The sequence below is a fragment of the Nesoenas mayeri genome (assembly GCF_963082525.1).
Source record: "Nesoenas mayeri genome assembly, chromosome: 13".
Taxonomy (NCBI): Eukaryota; Metazoa; Chordata; class Aves; order Columbiformes; family Columbidae; genus Nesoenas; species Nesoenas mayeri.
In genome coordinates this window covers 18140666-18161929 of record NC_137550.1, presented here as the reverse complement: position 1 = coordinate 18161929, position 21264 = coordinate 18140666, and the positions used below count along the sequence as shown (strand labels likewise).

The following is a 21264-nucleotide window of genomic DNA, read 5'->3' as shown; positions in this document are numbered from 1 at the left end:
CCTCTGACTTCCCTGGGCATGAGATGCAGTTCTCAGAGCTGGAGTGTGTCCTGTGAGCCCTGACCAGTTGGTAGGTGAAGTGCAGAGCAATTTCCTAAGGTCTTTGAGGGGATTTAGGTGCACAAGGTTTCTTGCTATTCCTCTATGTGCTCCTAAACCTCTTAGATAATCCCCTTTAAATAGCAAGAGTAGGGCAGCATAGGATTTAGTTTAAGCCCTTTCAAAACCAGATTTTACGGTCAGATCTTGGACTCTGTCTCCATTCAGAAATGCTTAAAACTTGTCATTCATCCCAAACGGATCGTTTTTATCGCTGCAAACTCCACTGAGAGGCAGGCGAGATTAGCTGTGGCACAGCTCGGTGCTGGGATGGCCACTGTCCCTGCTCCTGCGCGGTCTCCTGCGCTGGATCATCTCAGCTGGGGCTGCCTGGCCTTGGGGTCCCCTGGCCTTGATCCGTGGGTCGGTTCGCCTGCAGACACCCCTGAGCAGCGTGTGCGTGGGACGGGGTGGAGCTCCCGCGTTTGCCTTTGTCCCCCAGTTTTGCCCCTGGCAAGAGCGATCCTTTCCGTCCGGCAGACTTATCACTTCGTGGGAGGGACGAGGCTGACCTGCGGCCGGGGGGGTGGCCGGGCTGGAGGTGCCCGCTGTCCCCGGGGAGGCGCTGCGCTGATGAGTCGTTAATTACCCCGGCTGCGGCTTTAAGCGCGGCGAGGGGGCGGGTTGTCCCGGTAGATACCGCCCCCGCCCCGGCTGGTCAGCGGGTGCGGCTGTTTACAGGTCCGGGAGTTCCTTTGGGCTTCAAAAACAAGTAAGTGTCCCGCACTCCCCCCGCCTGTGCAAGCCAGTGGGTGCCGGGAACTGGACGGGACGGGACGGGACTCTGCGGGCAGCCCCGGCGGGGAAGCGCGTCCGTCAGCGGCGGTGCTGTGGAGGCCCTGAGGGACCCCTCCCGCCTCCCACCCCCGCGGGTGTTCGGCTTTTCTCACGCGTGTCCCGTGGCCTGAGTTCCTCAGCCCACCCAGGTTGCTGTGTCTGGGATCCCCGAAGCCCTTTTCTCCCCAGCGCATCCCTAAGGCGGGGGACGCGGGGGGCAGAGGGGTCACCCTGCGTGGGGTCATTCTGCGTGGCCGTGGCAGGCGGCAGGTGACAAAACCCATTTCCCCTCCTTGTTTAGCCCCTTTCTATCGTGACAAGGCACAGCTCCGGGCTGCAGCGCAGAGCTGTGAGTGAGGTCGGCTTCTCTAGCAGAGGGCTGCTCACTCCTGCACCCCATCGCGGTACCCCCTTCTGCCTTGTATGGGGCATGCTGGGCTGGGGAGGGACGGAGAGAGGAAGGTTGTAGGGTTTCCTTCCACAGGGCAGATTTTCCAGGCTTGCAGGACTTAAACCCGCTCACAGGCTTAGTGTGCTGGAAATTCCCTGTCGCTACACATGCAAGAAGTGCCAAAGCAGAGGCCCAGAAGGAATCCTCTTCCGCTGGCGAGGTGGGGTTGCTTGGCAATGGCTAGAAAAAGCCCTAAAGAAAGTTAAAAGAGGAAATCCAACCAGTTAAGCGTTTTGTTCTTATGGGTTTTGACAGCAGATTTTTGTTTTTTCTTAATAGCTTGGTCTCTTAGAGCCTGCTTCTCACTGCCCTCTTATCCCTCTGCTCTCTGGGAGCTGCAGCAGCTTCAGGGGTGGTTAGAAAATGAACTGATCTACCCTCTCCAGATTTATTGTTATTAATATATGCTGGTTTCCCAGAGAGCAGTCTGAGAAAGCAACAGTGTTCACTCCTCTAAAGCACCAGAAATGTGAAGGAGAAACCTGTCTCCGTGGTTGTGGGGCTGGGTGTCTGACACAGGTTTCTCTTGTGGGACTGATACCACTTTAGGACTGTCCCAGGACTTATTGCCCCACTTTTGAGTGGGGGGGGTCCTGCAAAAACCCACTTTGTTTGGGGGACAAGCAGGGTGCATGTGTGTTTTGACACCCAAGGGTTTTGTCACCCATGCCAGCATTGGGGCTGGGCAGGGTGGTGGGGAAGGCGTGGGGCAGGTGGGGGCAGCTTTGCCCCCACACCCCGTGTCTCCAGCAGTGCCTCTGGGGCAGCCCAAGTTGCAGGGACGGGGATCTCATCTCTGCACAGCTGGAAACAAGAAATCCCTGCTGCTGATGCTGGGCAAGTTTCTATCTCTTCAATTAAAAGGTTTTTAATGACAGAGGAGAGAGCAGCACGAGGCAGGTGATCACTGAAGCGCTGGTTATTGCAGACACAGAGCCGGTTCTGCTGCCTTCCCATACCTGGGGTTGCAGGGCCTGGCTGCTGTAGGGACGGGGTCAGTGGCTCAGTGGCCACATTTCCCGTGGTCCTTCATGCTTTGGGCAGCGCTGCTCCCCAGGGATTTCCCCCCCGCTCCTCTGCCATGGGTGGTGTCCTGGGGGTGCCGGCGGGCAGGGGCAGGCGAGAGGGTTCAAAGAAGCAGCAGCAAGGTGGGGAGCCCTGGCTGCTGTCAGCTGGGAGCAGCCTGGTGGGCTGGAAACGCAGCGTCAGACACCCAGCTGCTAAATATAGTCCCTGGATGTGATCAAAGAAGGCAGGGCCCCTGCGTGCTCCTATTAGCCGCCTCCTCTCATCTTCCCCCTTGAGCTTTGAAAAGGAAAACCTTTCTTTCCTCTGGTTGTTCATGTTGTGGTGGAGCAGCAGTTTGTCTTGCGGTGGAGATTTTGACCTGGAAGCAAACTGGGAGCTTTTTGAGTGTGGAAAACTCAAAGGGCAGCAGCAAGGAGGGTGCAGAGAGGCTGTGCACGTGTGTGGCGTGTCTGGGATGCTGGGACAGTGCTGGGGTCCAACTGGGATGTGCCAGCATCAGCAGTGCTCACTTGCTGGGGTTTTCTCCTCAGCTGCAGCTTTTTGGGAAATAATGAAGAGCGCATATGCTGGGAGCCAGGAAGGTGTTTTTTGGGTCTCCTCTTCCAAATGCAGTGATTCAAGCAGAGGGCAGTGAAAGCGTTGGGACGTTGTGGCCCCAGAGCATGTCTCAAAGCCCTGGGACTTGGCAAAGGGGAAACTGAGGCATGGGGCAGTTGTGTGTTCTGAGCAGCTGCAGAGTCCCGGGTGGTATCTGTGTCCCATGTCCTGTCCAGGCTGCCCCCAGGAGCAGTGAAAGCTGGAGACTGTTCCTCCATGCCAGTCCCCTCCTGGGAGAAAGCCAAGAGGATGCTGGCCTGAGGGAGCTGACCTGTGCTTTTCCTTACCCTCTGGGAGGGTGGTTCAGCATCTGGCAGCTCTGCTTGGGGCATCTTGTTCAGCTTGGTGTGAGTCACTTGAGAAGGTGGGTGCTGGATGGGGTGTGGAATGGGGTATGGACCTGCTACAGCGAAAGTGTGTGTGGAGAAAGAGCTTAGTGCTCAGTTTTTTCTGTGGTAACCTGGAATCCTATCACCAAAACGTTTTGTTTGTTTCTAGAAGACCTCTTTTTTCCTTGAAGGTGTATGAACGCAAAAATGTGTGCCCAGCCCTCCAAAAAAAATGACTTCTGGATGGATTATTTTGTTTGTTGTCACTCACTAGTTTTTAGGGTATACTGAACTGCTCTTCTCCCACAGCTTTTCCTTGCTATCAGTTGAAGTAATAGGTGCTAAGCTCATGCTCTGCTCCCAGGACATGTAGGAGTTTTCTCCTTTCTCTTTCTGCTGATCAGGAGTTCCCAGGTGCAGCAGCCCCGTGCCCTTGTCCCTGTCAGCTGAGCTTCATGGGACACCCCGTTCTCCAGAATGACTCTGACGGGGTCTATCTTTTGGGTTGTTTCTGCCTATATTTTAGCTGTCTTACAGCATGTGTGCAGGTGCCGGTTTGGAAGAGCTCCTTGCTCCTGCTTTCGCTCAGCTTTCTTTTCCTCTGTGTGAAACCCCAGGGTGCTTGAGCAATCTGAGGAAATAAAAAGATGTGGCCGTTTTGGGGACTGGACCTTAACCGAGCGCGCTGTGACCTGCTCTTCACAGAAGCCATCAACCAAAGGATGCAGGTTCCCAACAGGCTGAAGGTGGCAGATAGCTTCAGCCCTGTGGACGAGGAGCCAGTGACAGAGGACATCCCTCCTTCCTTTCGGATGCACATCCCTGATAGGATTTCTCTTGCAGGTAATATCCTGGGTTGTCTTTTGGGGTGGCTGAAGATTGGTGGGGCTCTACTATGTGGTAGGGAGTAGGATCTCTTTATGAAGTCCCCAGTGGTTTGCTTTGCAGGGGGAGAGAATGGTGCAGATGTTGTAGTCAGCTTTCTTCTGGAAGGTAGGACAGGATGGGGGAGAGATGCTTGGGGAGAGGTGGGAAAAGGTGACCAGCAGAAGGCAGGAGGGGTCTCTTAGCTCCAAAAAGTGAGAAGCAAAGTGCGGAGGCATCTCCTTCCACATTTACAGTTTCCTCTGGGCCTTTGGTAGGCTGCCTGCTTTGGGATGCAGAGACATATGGCCCTGTTCTCTTTGAGAAACTGCTCCCAAACCTCACTCTTCCAGAACAGCCTGTCCAGTTGCTTTCCAGTCCACGCCTCTCTGGCTTGTTCTGCCACTCACATCTGTGACACATGGCTTTTGATGTACATCTGGTAACACCAGACAGAGGGTTGGGTCTCCTACATGGGTGGATCTCTCTTCTCTCCTGTCCTGAGGGCATTGAGTTTGGTTTAATTCTTTTCTCTCTCCTCTCTGTAGAAATGTCAGATGCCAGTTTGAGGCCCATCCTGCTGAACCAGCAAAGGAAGGTCCCCTCTGTTGTGGTGCATGTGTCCCCAGACTCCTCTGCGCAGCCCACGCACCTCGGGGACCTCCCTTATCTGCACGTGGCCAGCAGATCAAGCTCCCAGAAACGGAAACGATCGGTACCGTACTGAGAACGGATGGGATTGCCTGTGGTGGGAAAGGGGAGCCATCTCATTGTTGGGTTTCTCCAGAGGTCTGTTATCAGCCCGAGCCAGAAGGCATCTTCCAGAGTGCTGTCTCCTTCCAGGAGGTCCAAGGAGTGAGGACATAGGGGTGGTGGGATCTTTTTCTGTCCCATAACCAGTACACACCTGTGTGCTGGGACATGGATTCAGCCAGGTCTCCTGCTGCATTTTGTGAGCAGGAGATGGGCTGAGGTAGATGCAGTCCCCCCACAACCTCCTGCTACTTTTGAAGTCTCTGTTTGTCCTGGATGAAGTATGAGAAGGAGCTGTTTTTCATTGCAGTGTAAAGGGTTCTGGCGTCAGAACTTAAAGCAGATTTTAACCTTGTATGAAACTAATCCAGAGACATAGGCAGGCCAAGGCTTGGTGTGGCTGCTGGAGCTGCTGATCTGCCTTCTCAAGTGCTCTCACCTCCCTGAGATTCAAGAGCCATTCCCAGATGTGCTGGGTACAGGATTTTTGATCTGAATAGAGATTAGCCCAGCAGGCTTGTTGCTGGTGCCCATCTCCCTGCTCTGAGCATGTCTCCACCTGCTCCAGCATCAGCTCAGCAGGTTTGGGGCCCATGTAGTGCTCCCACCACTGACTGCTTTCCCCATGGATAGGCTCCTGGCACTGCAGGGCACGGGGCTGGGCTCGCCCTGTGCGGGGTCTCCGCACTAACGCGGTTGTGTTTGATGCTGACAGGGCCACCACAGCAGCAGGTTGCGGCGGGAGAGGACTCCAAATGACTGTGCCCAGCTGGCCTTGCACAGCCCGGGACAGCACCATGAGCGGTGAGCAAGAGCACAGAGCTGTCTGGGGTGGGTGGGCATCAGCATCCTCTGTTGATCTGATGCTCTCTGATGTCAGTGCCCTGAGGTGGGGGGTATCCAGATTGGGGCAAGGCAGCACCTGGCATATCCTACTTGTGCTCCTGGCGTGAGAGAAGATTTGTGCCAGGCAGCATTGAAGGCAGCTGTGTTGGTCCCCAGGGTGATGAGCTCTCTGCTGAGATGCACATGTCTTGTCTTCCAGCAGGCTGCCCATCCTTGCCTGGCCGTTGGGCCCAGAGGACCTTGCTGCCTGCTCTGGCTGTGCCCATCTTCCCCTTGACGCTCTGCAGCGTGCTCTCCTGCTCCAGCACCAGCACGGCAGAGTGCTGGGGGCTACGGGCAGGTGACCACTGGCAAAGGAGGCACCAGGGCTTAACTGGGTTTATACAGTGGTTGTTGAAGCCTGTGCCTTGCAGATAGGGTGGGCTTAGACCACACTTGCTTTTCAGCTCTTTGAGTGTAACTTGTGAGCAGCAGCATGGTGATAGTGATTTTCGGTTCATGGTCTTGGGCTCCAGAGTCCCTCTGGTGGAGAAATGGTCTCTAACTTAATCCCAGAGTAGAGCCACTTTTCCTCCTGGAAGTCCAGGGTTGTTGTGGGTGGCAGGAGAGCTTCCTTCTGTAACCGCTGTGAGAGCGGCTGGTGAAGGTCTGGGTATCACACAGCCATGGGTGGTTTTGGAGGAGTCAGGCGACTGCCTCTGGGGCTGCTGGAGGGGGTTCTCCTACTCGGTGATGTGGGGGTCTGGGTGCCGATGGCATTGCCCAGAGATTCTTGGAGCTGTTGAAGGAATGAAGGACACTTTGAAATGCCTGTATGTGCCTGTACTGTACCAGGCCAGGAAATAACAGGTGTGATCTGTGTGTACCCCAGTGAGGACATGTGCCCCCTACCTGCGCACAGGGCCCCGGTCCCCCTCCTCATGGAGACGGGCAGGATCTACTCCGTGCAGAACATCTTCCAGACCATGTACCACCTGGGCCAGGTGCTCTACCACCGTTTCCAGGATTCCTTGCAAGACTCAGTGCTGTCCAGGTGACTTCAGCTCATCTTGAGCCACCTCTTTGTCACTCTGCCAGGACTTGCCTTTGCTTTTCTAAGGCATGAGCCAGGCATGAGCTCTGCAAACCACAGGAGCAGGCTGGTCCTGCATGGCTGCCCCAGACTCTCCTCCTCGCCTGTCCTGGGTGCAGCAGTCCCTGCTAACCCAGCCCAGCTCCTGTCTCCTGCTCAGCTTAACACTGGGCGCCCTGAGCGACCAAATGCTGCCTGTGACATTGCTGGTTTTTCAGATGCTCTTCACTGCTAAGCAAGTGCTAATTTTTCTGCATGCTTTGATAGCTTGGTGGAGATCAATGTGTGAAAGGAATCAAAGTTGAGAGCAGACGGCCTGACTCAGGTCCTATCTGTGAGACACCTATTCCTGCAGGCTCCCAGCACCCTTGGCTGTATCTTAATCGCTATTAATTAACTTTTTCCACAAACTGGGTGCACCGAGGTATCAACCCCATAGCCAGTGTCTCTGGCCAGAGTGCAGTGTGCCGGTGTGCTCACTGGAGCAGATATGCAATGACCTCAGTCTCTCCAGATGGGCTGGAGTAACTATCTCCACCGCACTCTTACATGTGCAAGTCCAGTGAATTTAACATGTTCAAAGACGTCATTGTGGCTCTAAGGTGTCCGCACCGCTCTAAGGCTGCTGAACACCCAGAGGAGTGTCTAAATACTTCTAATTCTCCTTGAACAAAAGCTCCAGGAGGAAAGGGAAGGAGAGTGAGCATCCATCATCGGTGCCATCCGCAGCACATCCTGCCTTCCCTCCCCAGCTGGCACGGAGGTGCAGGCAGCAGAGCTGGCTTCTGCCTGCAGACAATGCAAAGTGGTGTCCCTGCTTTTAGCCACAGAAGGCTGATTGTCTTCAAATGTTGCTTTTTTTTTCTTTTTTTTTTTTAATTTTAAATGGAGTCTGGGCATGTCAACAGATCTAGTTAGTGACTGTATAAGGCCTTCTCCCTCCTTCCATCAGCAGTAAAGGAGGTACCACCATGAGAGGTGGTACCTTGTAGAGCTGTTGTAGCGCAGTGGGCTGAGTCCTGGGCCTCTCGCCAGGTCTCAGTCTCCCTTTGAAGCCAACCCCCTTGAAATGCCTCTTCTTAATACTTTGCATCACTTGAGATGCATACAGTACCTCTTAGATACAACAATGCATGTTGTACCTCTATGCAACAATAAAAATAAAAAATGACCAAGCTGACTTGTTTGTCCTGAAATTTTAATAAAGAAAAGTCTGGTCTTGGACAGACTGGAATATGGTTACCTCTTGAAGGGTGTGAGTCATCAGAAAGTAATTTATAGTCTCTCCTCTAAAGGGTGTTCACCTGTATCAGCTGGGATTTTTTCAGTCAAAAGCCCCAGGATGTGTCCTTTCCTAATGGCTCTGTGCTGGGGGAATTTGGATTTTCTTTCTGTTATGCTTTTCATTTTACGCTGCACCCACATTACATGGAGGTATTATCTCACAAATGTATTTTTCAGACAGATTCACTGAATCTCTGCATGCAGTTCTGGCTTGTCTTCAGTGAGATCAACATCATGTTGCAAACAGGAATAAACACCCTCCTGTCCCCAAGGTCTCTGAAGGAGCCGTGTTAGACACTCGTTAACTGCACAGTATGAAGTGCCTATGCGAGTTATTGGTGTGCACAGGGGGGTTTGGTTATAGAAGAACTGGTGCAAACCTAGCCTATGATGACAGGAACAACAGACTGAACATGGCAATTTTGATTTTTCTCACTGTGCATCTATTTCTTTGTGTGTCTCGGTGCTGTGGGCCCTGCAGCAAGGCTGGTTCCCCAGGGGATGCCCTGGAGTTCCCTGGTCTGTGTTGCCTTTGCCAGTGCAGCCGCTAATCCCAGTGGTGGCCCCTTTGTTTCCAGGGGTGGAAGAAAGTGGTGCATCCGTGGGTGGCTTGTTTATGTTTCAAGTTGCAGGTAAAACTTGCTAAAAGAGCAAAAAGTGATACTTTTTTGTTATTGTTGTTGTTGAGGGCACAGGGAAAGTGAGCTTGGGGTACCTGGAGATACCAGAGAGGAACAAATCCATGTGTCAGCAACCACAGGACCCTTTTCTGCTGGCTGATGCACTTGCTTATATAGTTTTCCCTCAGTTGATGGCTGCTTCCCACCTGTGGGATCCTCACCTGCTGATGTAAATGAGGTCATCCTTCCATTTTGGTATTGGCCCTGTGATACTTATTTACCTGACTGGCTCTAAAGATGATTTATTTAACCCTCAATGAATTCCTCTACAGGGGACGGATGCTCGGTAAATATCTTGTTTTCTCTCTGATGGTTGTCTAAGGAAATACAAGCATGCGTTTTCCCCGTTGCCTGTCATGGCATGTGCTGTGTGTTTTGTTGTGACACTACTGGGTGCATGGTGGAGGGGTATAAATATGCATGATGAGGATTAAGAGGAGATGACTAGATGCTGTGCAGGTGCTATTTCCTTTCTCCTGATGCTGCATCCAGACAGCCCATCCTGGGCATCACACGCTACCTGCATGGCTCGGCTTCCCGTGGCGATGCCGTGTGTGAGGGAAGGTAATTGCACCTCTTGAGTGGTGTTTGTCTGTCTGCATCTCTGTTTTTCTTCCTCAGCTCCCAGGAGGCTGGCCCAGCCCCAGAGGGCACCTTGGAGGAGGTTGGGGTGGCTGAGATGGCAGCAATGAGAAAACAGGTGAGATGGGGGTGAAGGGCTGCAAATGTCTTCTGGGAGAGCTGTAGGAGGGTGGGCGAGGAGGCTCTGGGGGTCTGTTGCTTGGCCCTGTTGAGCTGGCCTTGCCAAGCTGGTCCCAGCTAATGGAGAAGCAGGGGAGGACTTACATGTGTATTGACCCATCAAGCTCCTGCCCTGGGTGGCTGTAGGGCTACAGGAGACAGCCAGACCCTTCCATCTGCTGGTGGTAAAGGGCTCAGATGCTCTTCTGATGGGAAGGACCTTTTGCTGAAGCATCTGCTCAGGAGCTGAGCTACGGCTGCTAATTCTCCCAAACAAAGATAACTGCTGCTCTAGGAAAAGAGGATGTGAAGGAGAGAGCAGGTCCCATCCGTCCATCCATTGCTGTCCCACACCTCTGGGGTGTAGCAAGTGTCCTGAACTTTGCTGCAGGGCTGACCGTGGCCCCACCGCTTCCCTTGCAGTTGACGAGGATCTCGGGGAGGCTTCGCGTGCTGGAGGAGCAGTGCAACGCCTGGCGGCAGAAGGAAGCCCTGGTCTACTCCGTGCTGATCTCCGCCTGCCTCATCAACACATGGCTCTGGCTGAGGAGATGATTTCCTGTGCTCTGATCTCCCCTGCCCAACCCTGGCAGTGAGGGTGAGGGCAGGGAGAGAGTCCTTGCTCGTGTACTTGTAAACAGTAAAACTATGTGTTTTGTCTTAACTTGAGCTGCTTTTTGCACTGCAGACACTTGAGGATTTGTGTGCTTTAGGCTGTGATTACAATGAAGATGCCATGGCTCTCCCATCAGAGGTGGGTGGGGGAAACGATGGAGCTGGACAGGAGGTGTCTGTTCTGTGGAAAGTAATGTGAGACCCTCTGGCCCTTGGGCTGCCTGCTAGAGGAGGCACAAAACCAAGGTGTTAGGTGTTTGTGGACATGGGGTCTGGTTACAGTCTTAGCCTATGGTGGGCTCAGTCCCCTGACCACGTCCCAGCTTGGACAACTCAATTCTGACCCCATAAAAGTTCTCAGCCAGCTGCTGTGATCTGTTCCTCATCTTCCACGCAAAAAACTTGTGTAGAGTGGTTGAGTATTTTTGAACTGCTGGTAGGTTTTCTTTTCTTCCTTGCACAACTGCTCTTTGGTGGAAGTAGCACCGATGGTTCTCCTGTGCCGTAGCCCCTTCCCTAGGAGACATGCAGCCCGATGAGCTCCCATCCCTGCAGCTGCTGCTGTGCCACCATCTCTTCAGCTCCCGTCCTGCTTGAGCCAGTTCAACAGCAGATTTACAAATATTCAGATCCAAAGTGGCTGTAAGATCATTACTGAGGTCTGGGCTTATTCAGGAGCTTGGCTCTTTCCCAGATTGATTTAAATGGGAAACCTCCTCATGGTGAGACTCTGGATTATAAGACCTCACACCAACAGTGATAGCACCAGACAGGCTGTGGAAAATTGCCCATTGGGCAGCAGTGGATATTTGTTAGTTAGCATGGGCCAGAGGGCAGGATGGCTCCCAGCTCTGCTGCCAAGCTGTAACTTCAGCAATGGTGCCAGAATACAGGTGAGGGGAATTATTGGCCCAGATTCTCTTTAGCTAAAAACAAACCCAGTTCAACAGCTTTGCCATTTCTTTCCTTTTGTGGAGTTCAGTAACACCTGGGTGTGAGCTGCCTTTGGGTTGCTTTTGGTGGTTCTTCTAGCACATCTGCTGGAGTTGTGCTTCCAAGGCTCTGGGGGCAGGTTTTGGCATGGCCTAAGAGGACCTCTCTGTTCTACCTATAAGTAATTGCAGCTGGATCTACAGGTCATCCAGATGTCCCAAGGGCTTGTTTACAGACACAGATGCTTGAGTGTTTCTTGCTTGCAACTGCATTAAGCATCTGTGACTGTAAATCTGGCAGCCGGGCATTGACTAATAAATAACTGTCCCACAAGTAATTGCAGATCTGAAGCTGTGCCTGATAGGTGAACTGAGGAGAGCGCTGAGATTTATTGCAGGTGGGAGCCAGGATGGTGTGGTGGGCTTGGGTGTGTGTGAGGAATGGAAGCACTGGTGCAGGGCTGGTTCCTCTGGCTCAAGGCTGTGACCAGGGGACCTTACACAATGGGCTTGTACATGGGGGCTGCTGGTGGGACTCGTGCAGGAAAGGAGGTAAATTGTTTAACTGGTTTTCGTTCTCTGAGAGGTGAAAATGTGTTTTGGAGGAAGCTTGTATTTTTCTTTGTTTTTTAAGCTATATTTTAAGGTGAGAAGGGCTGATCCTTTGGGGGACACACCGCCTTCAAAGTGTGGATTAGAAGGTGTTTGGAGGAGAGGTGATCGAACCGTCTGTTCTTAAGGGCTAGTTATTGGCAGCTTGTAGGGGATGCAATATGTCTTTTATGTAAGTCTTGAAACACTGACCCATAAAATGCATATTTTAATAATCTCTGTGTGGTCTGGATTTATTTCTTCTACCAACCGTGGAGTCTGATCCTGGTATCTCAGTGGATGGGAATGGGTAAGTTTTATTCCTTTGGCAGCAGGACTCTGACCTGGTGCTGGATGTATCAGCCATGCATGCTTATTTTATCAGGCACTGGGGTTCCCGTGTTCCTTTTGAAGGCAGCTGCAGGCAGGGAGCAAAAGGAGCGGTGGAAGGGGGGTTATACATGCTGGTGCTCCTGGTCTGTGAGCTGTCCCCAGTGCCAGGCTCTGTCGTGTGGGGACAAGAACAGGGTGATGTGTCCCTTGCTGCTGGGACCCAACAACACCAGCTGCCCTGCAAGGCTGCAAAAATTCCATTTCTTCCTTTGGGTTCCCTTCCACCCAGGTTTTCACTGAGATCAGAGTAAGCGGAATTTAAGGCTTTATAGAAGAAAAAAAAAAGTTAAATATTAGGTAGCGAAGGGAGTCTTGGTGCTGATGCTTTCAGATCAGCCCTATATGTGGTGCAGGACTCCTTGTGCACAGCAGGGACTGATCCAGCCTCAGCTACTGCAAGTAGTTGGATGCTAAAGGAAGGGGGTAAAAATTACTGTCTTTCTTATTGCTTTGGGGATACAAATTTTTTGCTAACTGGTTGTTGGAATGGCTTTGTCAACCAAGTACAAGGGCGGAAGTTTGTGGAAGATGCATTTCATGATCATCTTCAAACTCTGCAGCTCTCTTTGCTGCGACTGCAGAGCAGCAAATTCGGTGTTTTTTTTTTCCCAAGCGTGATAAGAGGTAGCAGGGTGGGAGAGTGTTCGAATGTGGCTGCTTCTGCAAGTTTTCCATCATAGCATTAGCAGTGGCACAGCCTGTGAAGCAGGGAAATAGTCTCCAGCTTTGTTTTTCCCTAGGGCAGGGGCTGGGAGGGGAGCAGAAGCAGGTGGCCTGGAAGGCAGTGCCAGCGCATCCCCTTGTGCGGCAAGACCTGAGCCCAGCGGGGTCTGCCGGCTGTGCCTGTCCCCGGGTGGGCAACCACCCTTCCCTGAGGTTTGCCAGGTACTCGGGAGCCACTGGACCCAGAGCTGCTCAGGATGGCTGCAATCTCTGCCCTGAGAGATGCCTCGGGTCCCTCCAGCCACTGAAGTGGTGGCTGGAGGAGAAGGGGACGCATGGATAGGGAAATGGAGCATCCCTGAGCAGCATGTTTGCCTCTTCCCCTTTCATCTCCCAAACACAAAGCCAGCTGCTAGTTAACTCCTCTTGAAGTGTGCCTTGCTGCTCAGGGCATTGAGGATGCTCAGGGGATGGGCGTGTTGTGGTGACGAGACACACACGCGTGTGCACCCTCCCTGTGCACCACGGCAGCCCCTGTGCCGCTGCCTGGGCACTGCCCGGCTGCCTGGCCCGCTTCTCGGCTTGGGCAGGAGTGCAGGCAGCTCCACTTGTGCTGGTTTTGCTGCGCAGCTCAACACACATATGAAAAGCCTGAATGCTCCAGAGACAGCCCGAGAGTCTCCTGGGGGAGGAATGCTCAGCCACCCCCGCTAGTGCACACCAGACATCAGCCAAGTGTTGAAGGCTTCGGGGGACACCAGGCTCGTAAGTGGACAGTGGTGGCTTCTCACTGGCAGCTCAGCTGCCCTGGGGCGATGACCTGCCTGGGTGTGCTGTGGATGTAGACTTTGTGCCTGTTGGTAAAGCTGTACAAGGCTTTGCCTTCTCTCAAGCAAAGCCTTGGCCGTGGGCTGCACCGTGTCAGAGCACAAGTGTCTCCAGGAACCTGCCTCATCTGTGCATTGCAGGTATGGAGGGTGTGCTGTGCCCTGGGGGAGCAGGCTGGGTGACCAGAGTGGGAATATGTGATTTAGGTAGGGCTGGGCAATGCCTGTGTGCTTTGCCTCCCTGCCTGAGCAAGTCTGTGTTTCTGTGAGGTGCTTTTGCGTGGTGTGGTCTATACTAGGGTGCAGCAGAACAGCGAGGGCCGCGTGTGATGCTGGAGATGGGCAAGCCCCGCAGGCATCTCTTGCTTATTAGATAAACAATTCCTGATGAAATCCCGCACTTAACAGCTCCACAGCAGTCTCCGTGTACTAATGTAGGATCTTCTCTGCTGCTTTCTGAAACCAGATGGTAGCTCCTGCCAGCACGGTCTTCAGCCAGGCTCTTTTTAAATAGCAAACTTCAGTTTCCAACTCAGGGGAGATTTCTGTAGTGGTGAGAGGTGGAGTTTTCTGGGCCGAGCACCAGCAGGTTGCAGTGCCCAGGTTTTCACTGAGATCAGAGTAAGTGGAATTTAAGGCTTGGTTGCAAACACCTTTATACATGCACTCATAAGGGTGCACGACAGCACCTCCCTGGCAGGGCTGGCCTCCTGTTTACAACCCTTATGAGTCTCTTTTCTTGTCCTTGGGATGGTAGCGGTGCTGAGAGCTGTGGGCTTGTTGTTATGGCACTGCTCACTGGGGATGCTGTTGCCTCAGCAATGTCTGAGTATCCTGAATGATGAGGAGAGCGTCTTCCATGGGCCGTGGGCAGATGTAGGATCTCTTGGGGAGGGTGAAATGCTCTGCAGGACTCTTACTGCAGCATCAGTGATGGCCAGTGGTGGAAAACACGGGATAAGCACATCCCATGGGGTTTGACCCTCTCCCCATGCTGTGCCGTATCTCTGGATTCAAACCACATGATGCACAGCTCTTCTTAGGGCTGTTTTCTGCTCTTTGCAGGTCTCTGACACGGGGTGTGTGCCCGTGGTCTCCTCACATGGAGGATGACAGCCAAGAGTAATGGTCTGCACAGCTCACCGGCCAACCACCACCCCTGCGCGCCTGCCCAAGCCCGAGTGGAGCGTGATGCGGAGGGGACAGGGCTCAGCACCAGGAGGTCAGGCTGTTCCCCGGTTTGGTTGAGGGAGGCAGGGGAGGGGAGGGCCAGCTCCCTGTGTCTGCAGAGACCTGATGTGGGCAGGGCTGTGATGCCAAACTTAGCTGCCTGCTGCCTCCAGTTCATTTGGCTGTGGGCAGGTGCCATGGTGGCACATTGTGGCTGCGATCTCGCCTTTTCCCCGCTGCAGGACCTGCTCAACCCAGGATGACACCTCCTCAGAGCTGCGGAGAGGTGATCCCCCAGGTGGGGGGGAGCAGCTGGCTGCCCCCACTTTCCAAGGCAGGGGAGCCTTGGCCAGGTACCTCTGTGTGCTGTTGAGCCTGGGTGAGCCTGAGCCTTTTGTGCCTGGCTTTGACACTGGGGACGGGTGTGGGGTGACCGTCCCCTCCTGCTGCATGGCATGCAAGGGTTGCAGGGACCAGCACCTGCGAATGCTGCTCTGTGTGTGCTGGTGCCCATGGGAAGGGATGTGGGAGGGGATGGCTCCTTCACCTCTGGGACCCTGGGAGGGCTCAGGGCTCCTTTCCCTTGCAGGCGGCCTCCCTCTGCCCCAGCCACCCATGCATTCCTCCTGTCCCTGTGGGAATGGCAGCAGGATTGGGGAAGGAGCGGTGGGACTCTGCCAGGGTGGGCTCTCTTGCTCCTGTATTCTTGGTCCCACACCATCACTACAAGGCAGGGAAAAAGGAAATGTTTGGGCTTGAGAGGGAGGTGTGAGAGTTTTCTTCTCAGCTGTAGCCCCCCTGCTTGCTCTCGAGCTTTTGCTTTCTCCTTGCTCTGCAGACACCTCCTGACTGTCTCTCTCCCCTGTCCAGGATAGTCCGGCTGGTGCTGGTGCTGAGGGATTGGGCCAGCAAGAGCTTGCATGAGGAGCAGCAAAGGCCAGACCCTTTCCTCGAGCGCTTCCAGGGCCCTGAGCTCCAGACAGTGGCTGCAGGTGCTGGACATGAGGACGAAGAGACCGAGGAGGCAAACAAAAAGTAGGTCCCCTTCCCCGTGGCTGCAACTGTACTTGGCTGGAGATCAGTCATGCACGGTACTCGGGGGTTCCCAGCAGCGATGGCTGATGGAGGCGGATGGGGATGGGAAAGGGGGAGGTAGGACACAGTGGTGGGAAGGGTCCTTCCTGTCCTCTCCAGCCCCTGTCCAGACAACCAGCCTGGCTTTGCTGGGCTGTTGTGCAAGCACACAGGACTTGGTAGAGTGTCCTTGTGGAAAAGACACCGCCTTTCCCTCACCTGTGGAGTATTCTCTCCTCTGGTCCTTGCCCTCGTAGCAAACACACATTGCATGGCTTGTGACAGCTAGGAAACCTCCTCATTTTCAGAGCAGTTCAGCACCAGAGTCCCCACGTGGAGCCAGCCTTGGCTCTGTGAAGAGATGTCCCTTCAGCTTGTGCATGTGAGGAGCTGGGGACAAGCCAAGGGATGTGTGATCTTCACTCAGGAGACCACAGCAAACACAAACACATGGGATTTGCTGGTCTCGTTCATCATCTGCAGGATGAAGGGAGTGCGTTTGCTGCCCACACCCCCCAAAGTACAGACACTGTGACGGCAGCTTTCTGAAAAGGCTCTTTCAAATCCAGCCCTTTCATCTCAGCTCACGTTCCCAGTGAAAAACAATAACCTGGCTTTTCTTCTGCTGGCTAATTAAAGGACAAAGCTCACAGACTGCTCTGGACTCTACCATTATATATGGTAATTAAAACACCAAAAATCACTTGTTTTCTGTAGGAGAAAAATATCTGAGCCTTGTATCTGGGTCTTCACTAGTCACAGAAAAAAAGCCTACCCTGCATGGTTCAGGGGAGCTTGTTAATTGTTCAGAGGGTGCTGAAGCGTACCATGAAAGGGCTGCTCAGTGCCAGTGAGCTCTTGGGGAGATGGTGGTAACTCCTGCTGTTTTCTAGGTCCTTAGCTGCACAGGTAAGAAGAGCCCCAAGGCTGGTAACTCCAAACCTGAGCTGTTGTTCACTGCTGTGAAAGCCTCCACAGTTGCAGGCTTTGGTGCAAAGCCTTTGGGAAGAGGCAGATGGTTATTCCCTCTTCCTGGGTTAAACCAGAGCCCTGGTTTTCCAGCCCTGGTCCCACTGTCAACATAATGCCAGTGATTCTGGCCACCTGCTGTGGGCAGTACTGGTGATTTAAAGCTGAAATTACCAATGTAATTAACACCATTATTGAGGTTATTAGTGTTTGTGGGTGTTACAACTGTACTGGCTGGCTGCAGGTGAGTCAGTGTATGTCCCAGGGAGCAGAGTCCCTTTCTCAACAAAAAACATTTAAGTCACACTTTCTGAGCAAAAGATAAGCACTTTTAATGAGGATGTTGGACAGCACGCTTCTATGTGGCTGTACCCAGAGCAAATGTGAAGGTCCTAGGGCAAATATGAAGGACTGCTGCTGGCATTGCACTGAGTGCCAGTCCCCACACTCCGGGCACCACAGGTGCTGCTGCCTATGCAGCTGGGGAAGGAGACTTCAAGGCAGAGATTTTGCTTTTGAAGCTGACAGGATCAGCAGGGTGGGCATGGGAAACCTGCTGCCAAGTGGGTTGTTTTTATTTCCTATCACTGGAGGGAGTTTTGCATGTTCAAAAGCTAGAAGGAGGGAGAGGAGGGAGTTTTAACCTATGAGGCTGCAGCAGCTAAACCTATCAGCCCAGCCGCAGAGTTTCTCTTCTCCGGCTTCTCTGGTGAGATCTGGCGATGGGAGCACACATGTCTTATCTCAGAGTCCCAAGATGGGCAGGATCAAACACTTGGGAGCAGTTCAAAGGCTGGACCCAGGGCTGCGCAGACTGCAGGTGGGCAGCTGTGAGCAGCATGATGATGGCAGCCTTGCAGTGCTCTGGGGCTTGGGCATCCCCTCCTGGTGCTCTCACTGATCTGCAGCACGCTTTCCTCCCTGCTCTAATTAATCTGCTCTTAAGATCTGTCTGACACCAATCCACACCTCATTTGGGAGACACAAAGTCATGCAATGAGAAGTTTTCTGATCACCTTCTTCCATACATCTGTTTCTGGCTCTGCCACTGGAGTGATGTGTGCATGCAGGCCACTTGCTCTGACTTACTGTCCTATGGTTACCTCTTCTGGTACACAACTGAACACAGTTTTGGGGGTAAAGGAGCTTAAACAGTGCTGGGCATTTTTGCTCGGCACTGCTAGGATTGGTTTTAGTTCACAGAATGGCACTCAAGCTGCAGCTCTGTTTGAGGCAGTCTGGTGCAAAGGATGAAGGATGTGTCTCACATGATTCCTTCCAACCCTATTTTCTGTGTTTAGCCTTTTATTCATACATTGCCAGCTCTGGCTTCTCTCTGTTTCCAGGAAGAAATGGCAGATCTTTGTGGTGGACCCTGCGGGAGACTGGTATTACCGCTGGCTGGCTGTCATTGCAGTTCCTGTCCTCTATAACTGGTGCTTGCTTGTAGCCAGGTGAGGTGGGAGGTTGTAGGGTCACTGTCTCCTCTAGTCCTCCTGTTTACCTGCTTGTCGTGGCTCAGCCAGGACCACACAACTGATACTGGTGGTGCTGGGGCTGGCAGGACCCTAAAGAAAAGGGACCCTTGCTATCACTGTGACTTCTGCGGTGCAAAGGCAGAGCATCCATCCTCTGGCCCTGAGTGAAAAGGACCATGATTTTGCGATAAAGTCCCAAGGTGCATTTGGGAGGTGGTTTCAAGATGCCATTTTACCTTGGTCAAGTTGGGCTAGTTTTTTCAGAGAAAGGGGTTTTAATTTCTAGAAGAGGGGCATGTAGCCAAGCCCTATTGCAGTTAGAAGTCTCAGAATCAGCCTATATTCAGCTGAAATAGTTGGAGATGATATGGAGATTTGTTGGTCTCACCACCCTGTTTCATGCCTTTCCTCCAGGGCTTGCTTCAGTGACCTGCAAAAGACCTATGTTGTCCTCTGGCTGGTGTTAGACTACATCTCGGACTCTATCTACATTGGGGACATAGTGATCCGCCTGCGCACAGGTAAGCACAAGCAGCACCCTGGCTTGTGAGGGCTTTGCTTTAATCTCCTAAAAGTAGAGATGAGCTGCAAGGGAGAGGCCTAATCTACAGCTCCATTAGGAGGAGGGCTTTGTCTATCTTAGCACTCACTAGTGTGAAGCAGTCTCCAGAGAAAGAATCTAATTAAAAGATCTGAGAAACAGAGTAAGTTTCAGAATGAAAGATTAATCTTCCCAGCTTTCAACTTCACCTTTGAATAATTGTACAAAATTACCTGCGTTACTATTAGTATTCGGGCATAGTTGAAGGTCTGTATCTCGATTTTGCATCAATTCAGCTAATGAATTATCTACACGGAAAAATGGTAGAATTTAATGTTCTCGGAACGCGGCAGGTGGCTCTACATTTTCTGTCAGAACTGCAATAATTCATGATCTGGAGGACGGAAACCTTTGTGCCCCCATTTCTTTGTGGCGCAACAGAGTAAATCCCTAAGTGATATATTTAGGTGGCTTTTGCCAGATGAGGAGTTTGAGTGATAACATGAGCTTGTAAACTGCGTAGATCGGGTGGAACTGGTAATATTTTTATGACCCTGTGTATATATGCACACATGTGCTTGGCATACCATAAACTGTTTCTCAGAACTGCCTGCAAAGCCTGCGGAAGAGTCAAACAGAAGTCACGATAATTCTATCATTTACTTCTCAGGTTTCTTGGAACAGGGTCTTCTGGTTAAGGACCTCAAGAAGTTACGGGATAACTACATCCACACCTTGCAGTTCAAGCTGGATGTTCTCTCCATCCTGCCCACAGACCTGGCATATGTTGCTGTGGGATTGTACCACCCTGAATTGCGTTTCAACAGGCTGCTGCACTTCTCCCGCATGTTTGAGTTCTTTGACAGGACTGAGACCAGAACCAGCCACCCCAACATCTTCCGTATCTGCAACTTGGTTCTTTACATCCTGGTCATCATCCACTGGAATGCATGTATTTATTATGCCATCTCCAAGGCCATAGGCTTTGGAGAGGACACCTGGGTCTATCCCAATGTCACAGACCCCGAATATGGGTATCTGACCCGGGAGTACGTCTACTGTCTCTACTGGTCTACGCTGACTTTGACTACCATTGGAGAAACCCCTCCCCCTGTGCGCGATGAAGAGTACCTCTTTGTGATCTTCGATTTCCTCATCGGTGTCCTCATCTTTGCCACCATTGTGGGGAATGTGGGATCCATGATATCCAACATGAATGCCACCAGGGCAGAGTTCCAGGCAAAAATCGATGCCATCAAACACTACATGCAGTTCCGCAAGGTGAGCAAAGATATGGAAACCAAAGTCATCAAGTGGTTTGACTACCTATGGACCAACAAGAAGGCAGTAGATGAACGGGAAGTCCTCAAGAATCTCCCTGATAAGTTAAGGGCAGAGATTGCCATCAATGTTCACCTGGAGACACTGAAGAAGGTGAGGATTTTCCAGGACTGTGAGGCAGGTCTACTGGTGGAGCTAGTGCTGAAGCTTCGCCTTCAGGTGTTCAGCCCAGGAGATTACATTTGTCGGAAAGGAGACATTGGGAAAGAGATGTACATCATCAAGGAAGGGAAGCTGGCCGTGGTGGCGGATGATGGAATAACACAGTATGCTTTGCTCACTGCAGGAGGCTGCTTTGGTGAGATCAGCATCCTTAACATTAAAGGGAGCAAAATGGGCAACAGGCGCACAGCCAACATCCGTAGCTTGGGCTACTCTGATCTCTTCTGCCTCTCAAAAGAAGATCTTATGGAAGCAGTCACAGAGTATCCTGATGCCAAAAAGGTCTTGGAGGAGCGTGGCCGGGAGATCCTGATCAAGGAAGGGCTGCTGGATGAGTCAGCTGCGGAGGCAAGCACAGAAGGGAAAAGCATAGAGGAGAAGCTGGACAGGCTGGCCTTGAACCTGGACACATTGCATACTCGCTTTGGCCGGCTCCTGACAGAGTACAATGATGCTCAAATGAAGCTCAAGCAGCGCATCACCCTTCTGGAGTCCAAGATGAGGCAGCAGGATCTGGAGGACTTCTTCTCCGATAGCTCAGACAGTCTACTTGAGGACGAGGAGAAAGGTTTACGTGGCAGGATGCACTGAGAGGGTACAGAGGTCAGCTAGATGATGTCTGGCCTTGTGCTGAGGCAGTGTTTGCTATTTCACGAAGCAGATCCTGTGATCAGGGACTTCTGTCAGGCCCTTAGCTTGTTGGTGAGGGTTGCAGTACAGGAAAGGCCACCAAAACCCTACGAACAACAGCAACATCAGCACAAACAGTAATTCCACCTATGCCTAAGGGTACTGTGCGGGTGCTGGGACTGGCACATGCAACCTCATTTCTTCCTTCTGTCGTGTAGCTGGTCCTGACGTGTGTGTAGGCACCTAGGACCTCCTGCTCCTGCCCTCTGGGTCCATGAGGTGTGCTGGGACTGGTCTCTAAAGATGAGAATGTTTGGTGGGCAATAGAATTTTGGAAGAATAAATGTTCTGGGACA

The 21264-nt window shown here is 52.4% G+C and overlaps 2 protein-coding genes across 2 annotated transcripts; both read left to right on the top strand.

The window, feature by feature from the left end:
• Positions 1–3929: 3929 nt before the first annotated feature.
• LOC308045464 (mitochondrial fission factor homolog B-like) lies at positions 3930–10077 on the top strand (the record flags this gene model as incomplete). The annotated part of the gene is made up of 7 exons (XM_080352749.1): positions 3930–4125; positions 4695–4861; positions 5615–5703; positions 5945–6085; positions 6617–6778; positions 9403–9481; positions 9946–10077. The coding sequence occupies 7 exons, from the start codon at positions 3930–3932 to the stop codon at positions 10075–10077; spliced, it is 966 nt and encodes a 321-aa protein (XP_080208875.1).
• Positions 10078–14652: 4575 nt separating this feature from the next.
• CNGA2 (cyclic nucleotide gated channel subunit alpha 2) lies at positions 14653–20869 on the top strand (the record flags this gene model as incomplete). Its single annotated transcript, XM_080352748.1, has 6 exons — positions 14653–14765; positions 14956–15066; positions 15584–15748; positions 18103–18210; positions 18649–18755; positions 19446–20869. The coding sequence occupies 6 exons, from the start codon at positions 14653–14655 to the stop codon at positions 20867–20869; spliced, it is 2028 nt and encodes a 675-aa protein (XP_080208874.1).
• Positions 20870–21264: the final 395 nt, after the last annotated feature.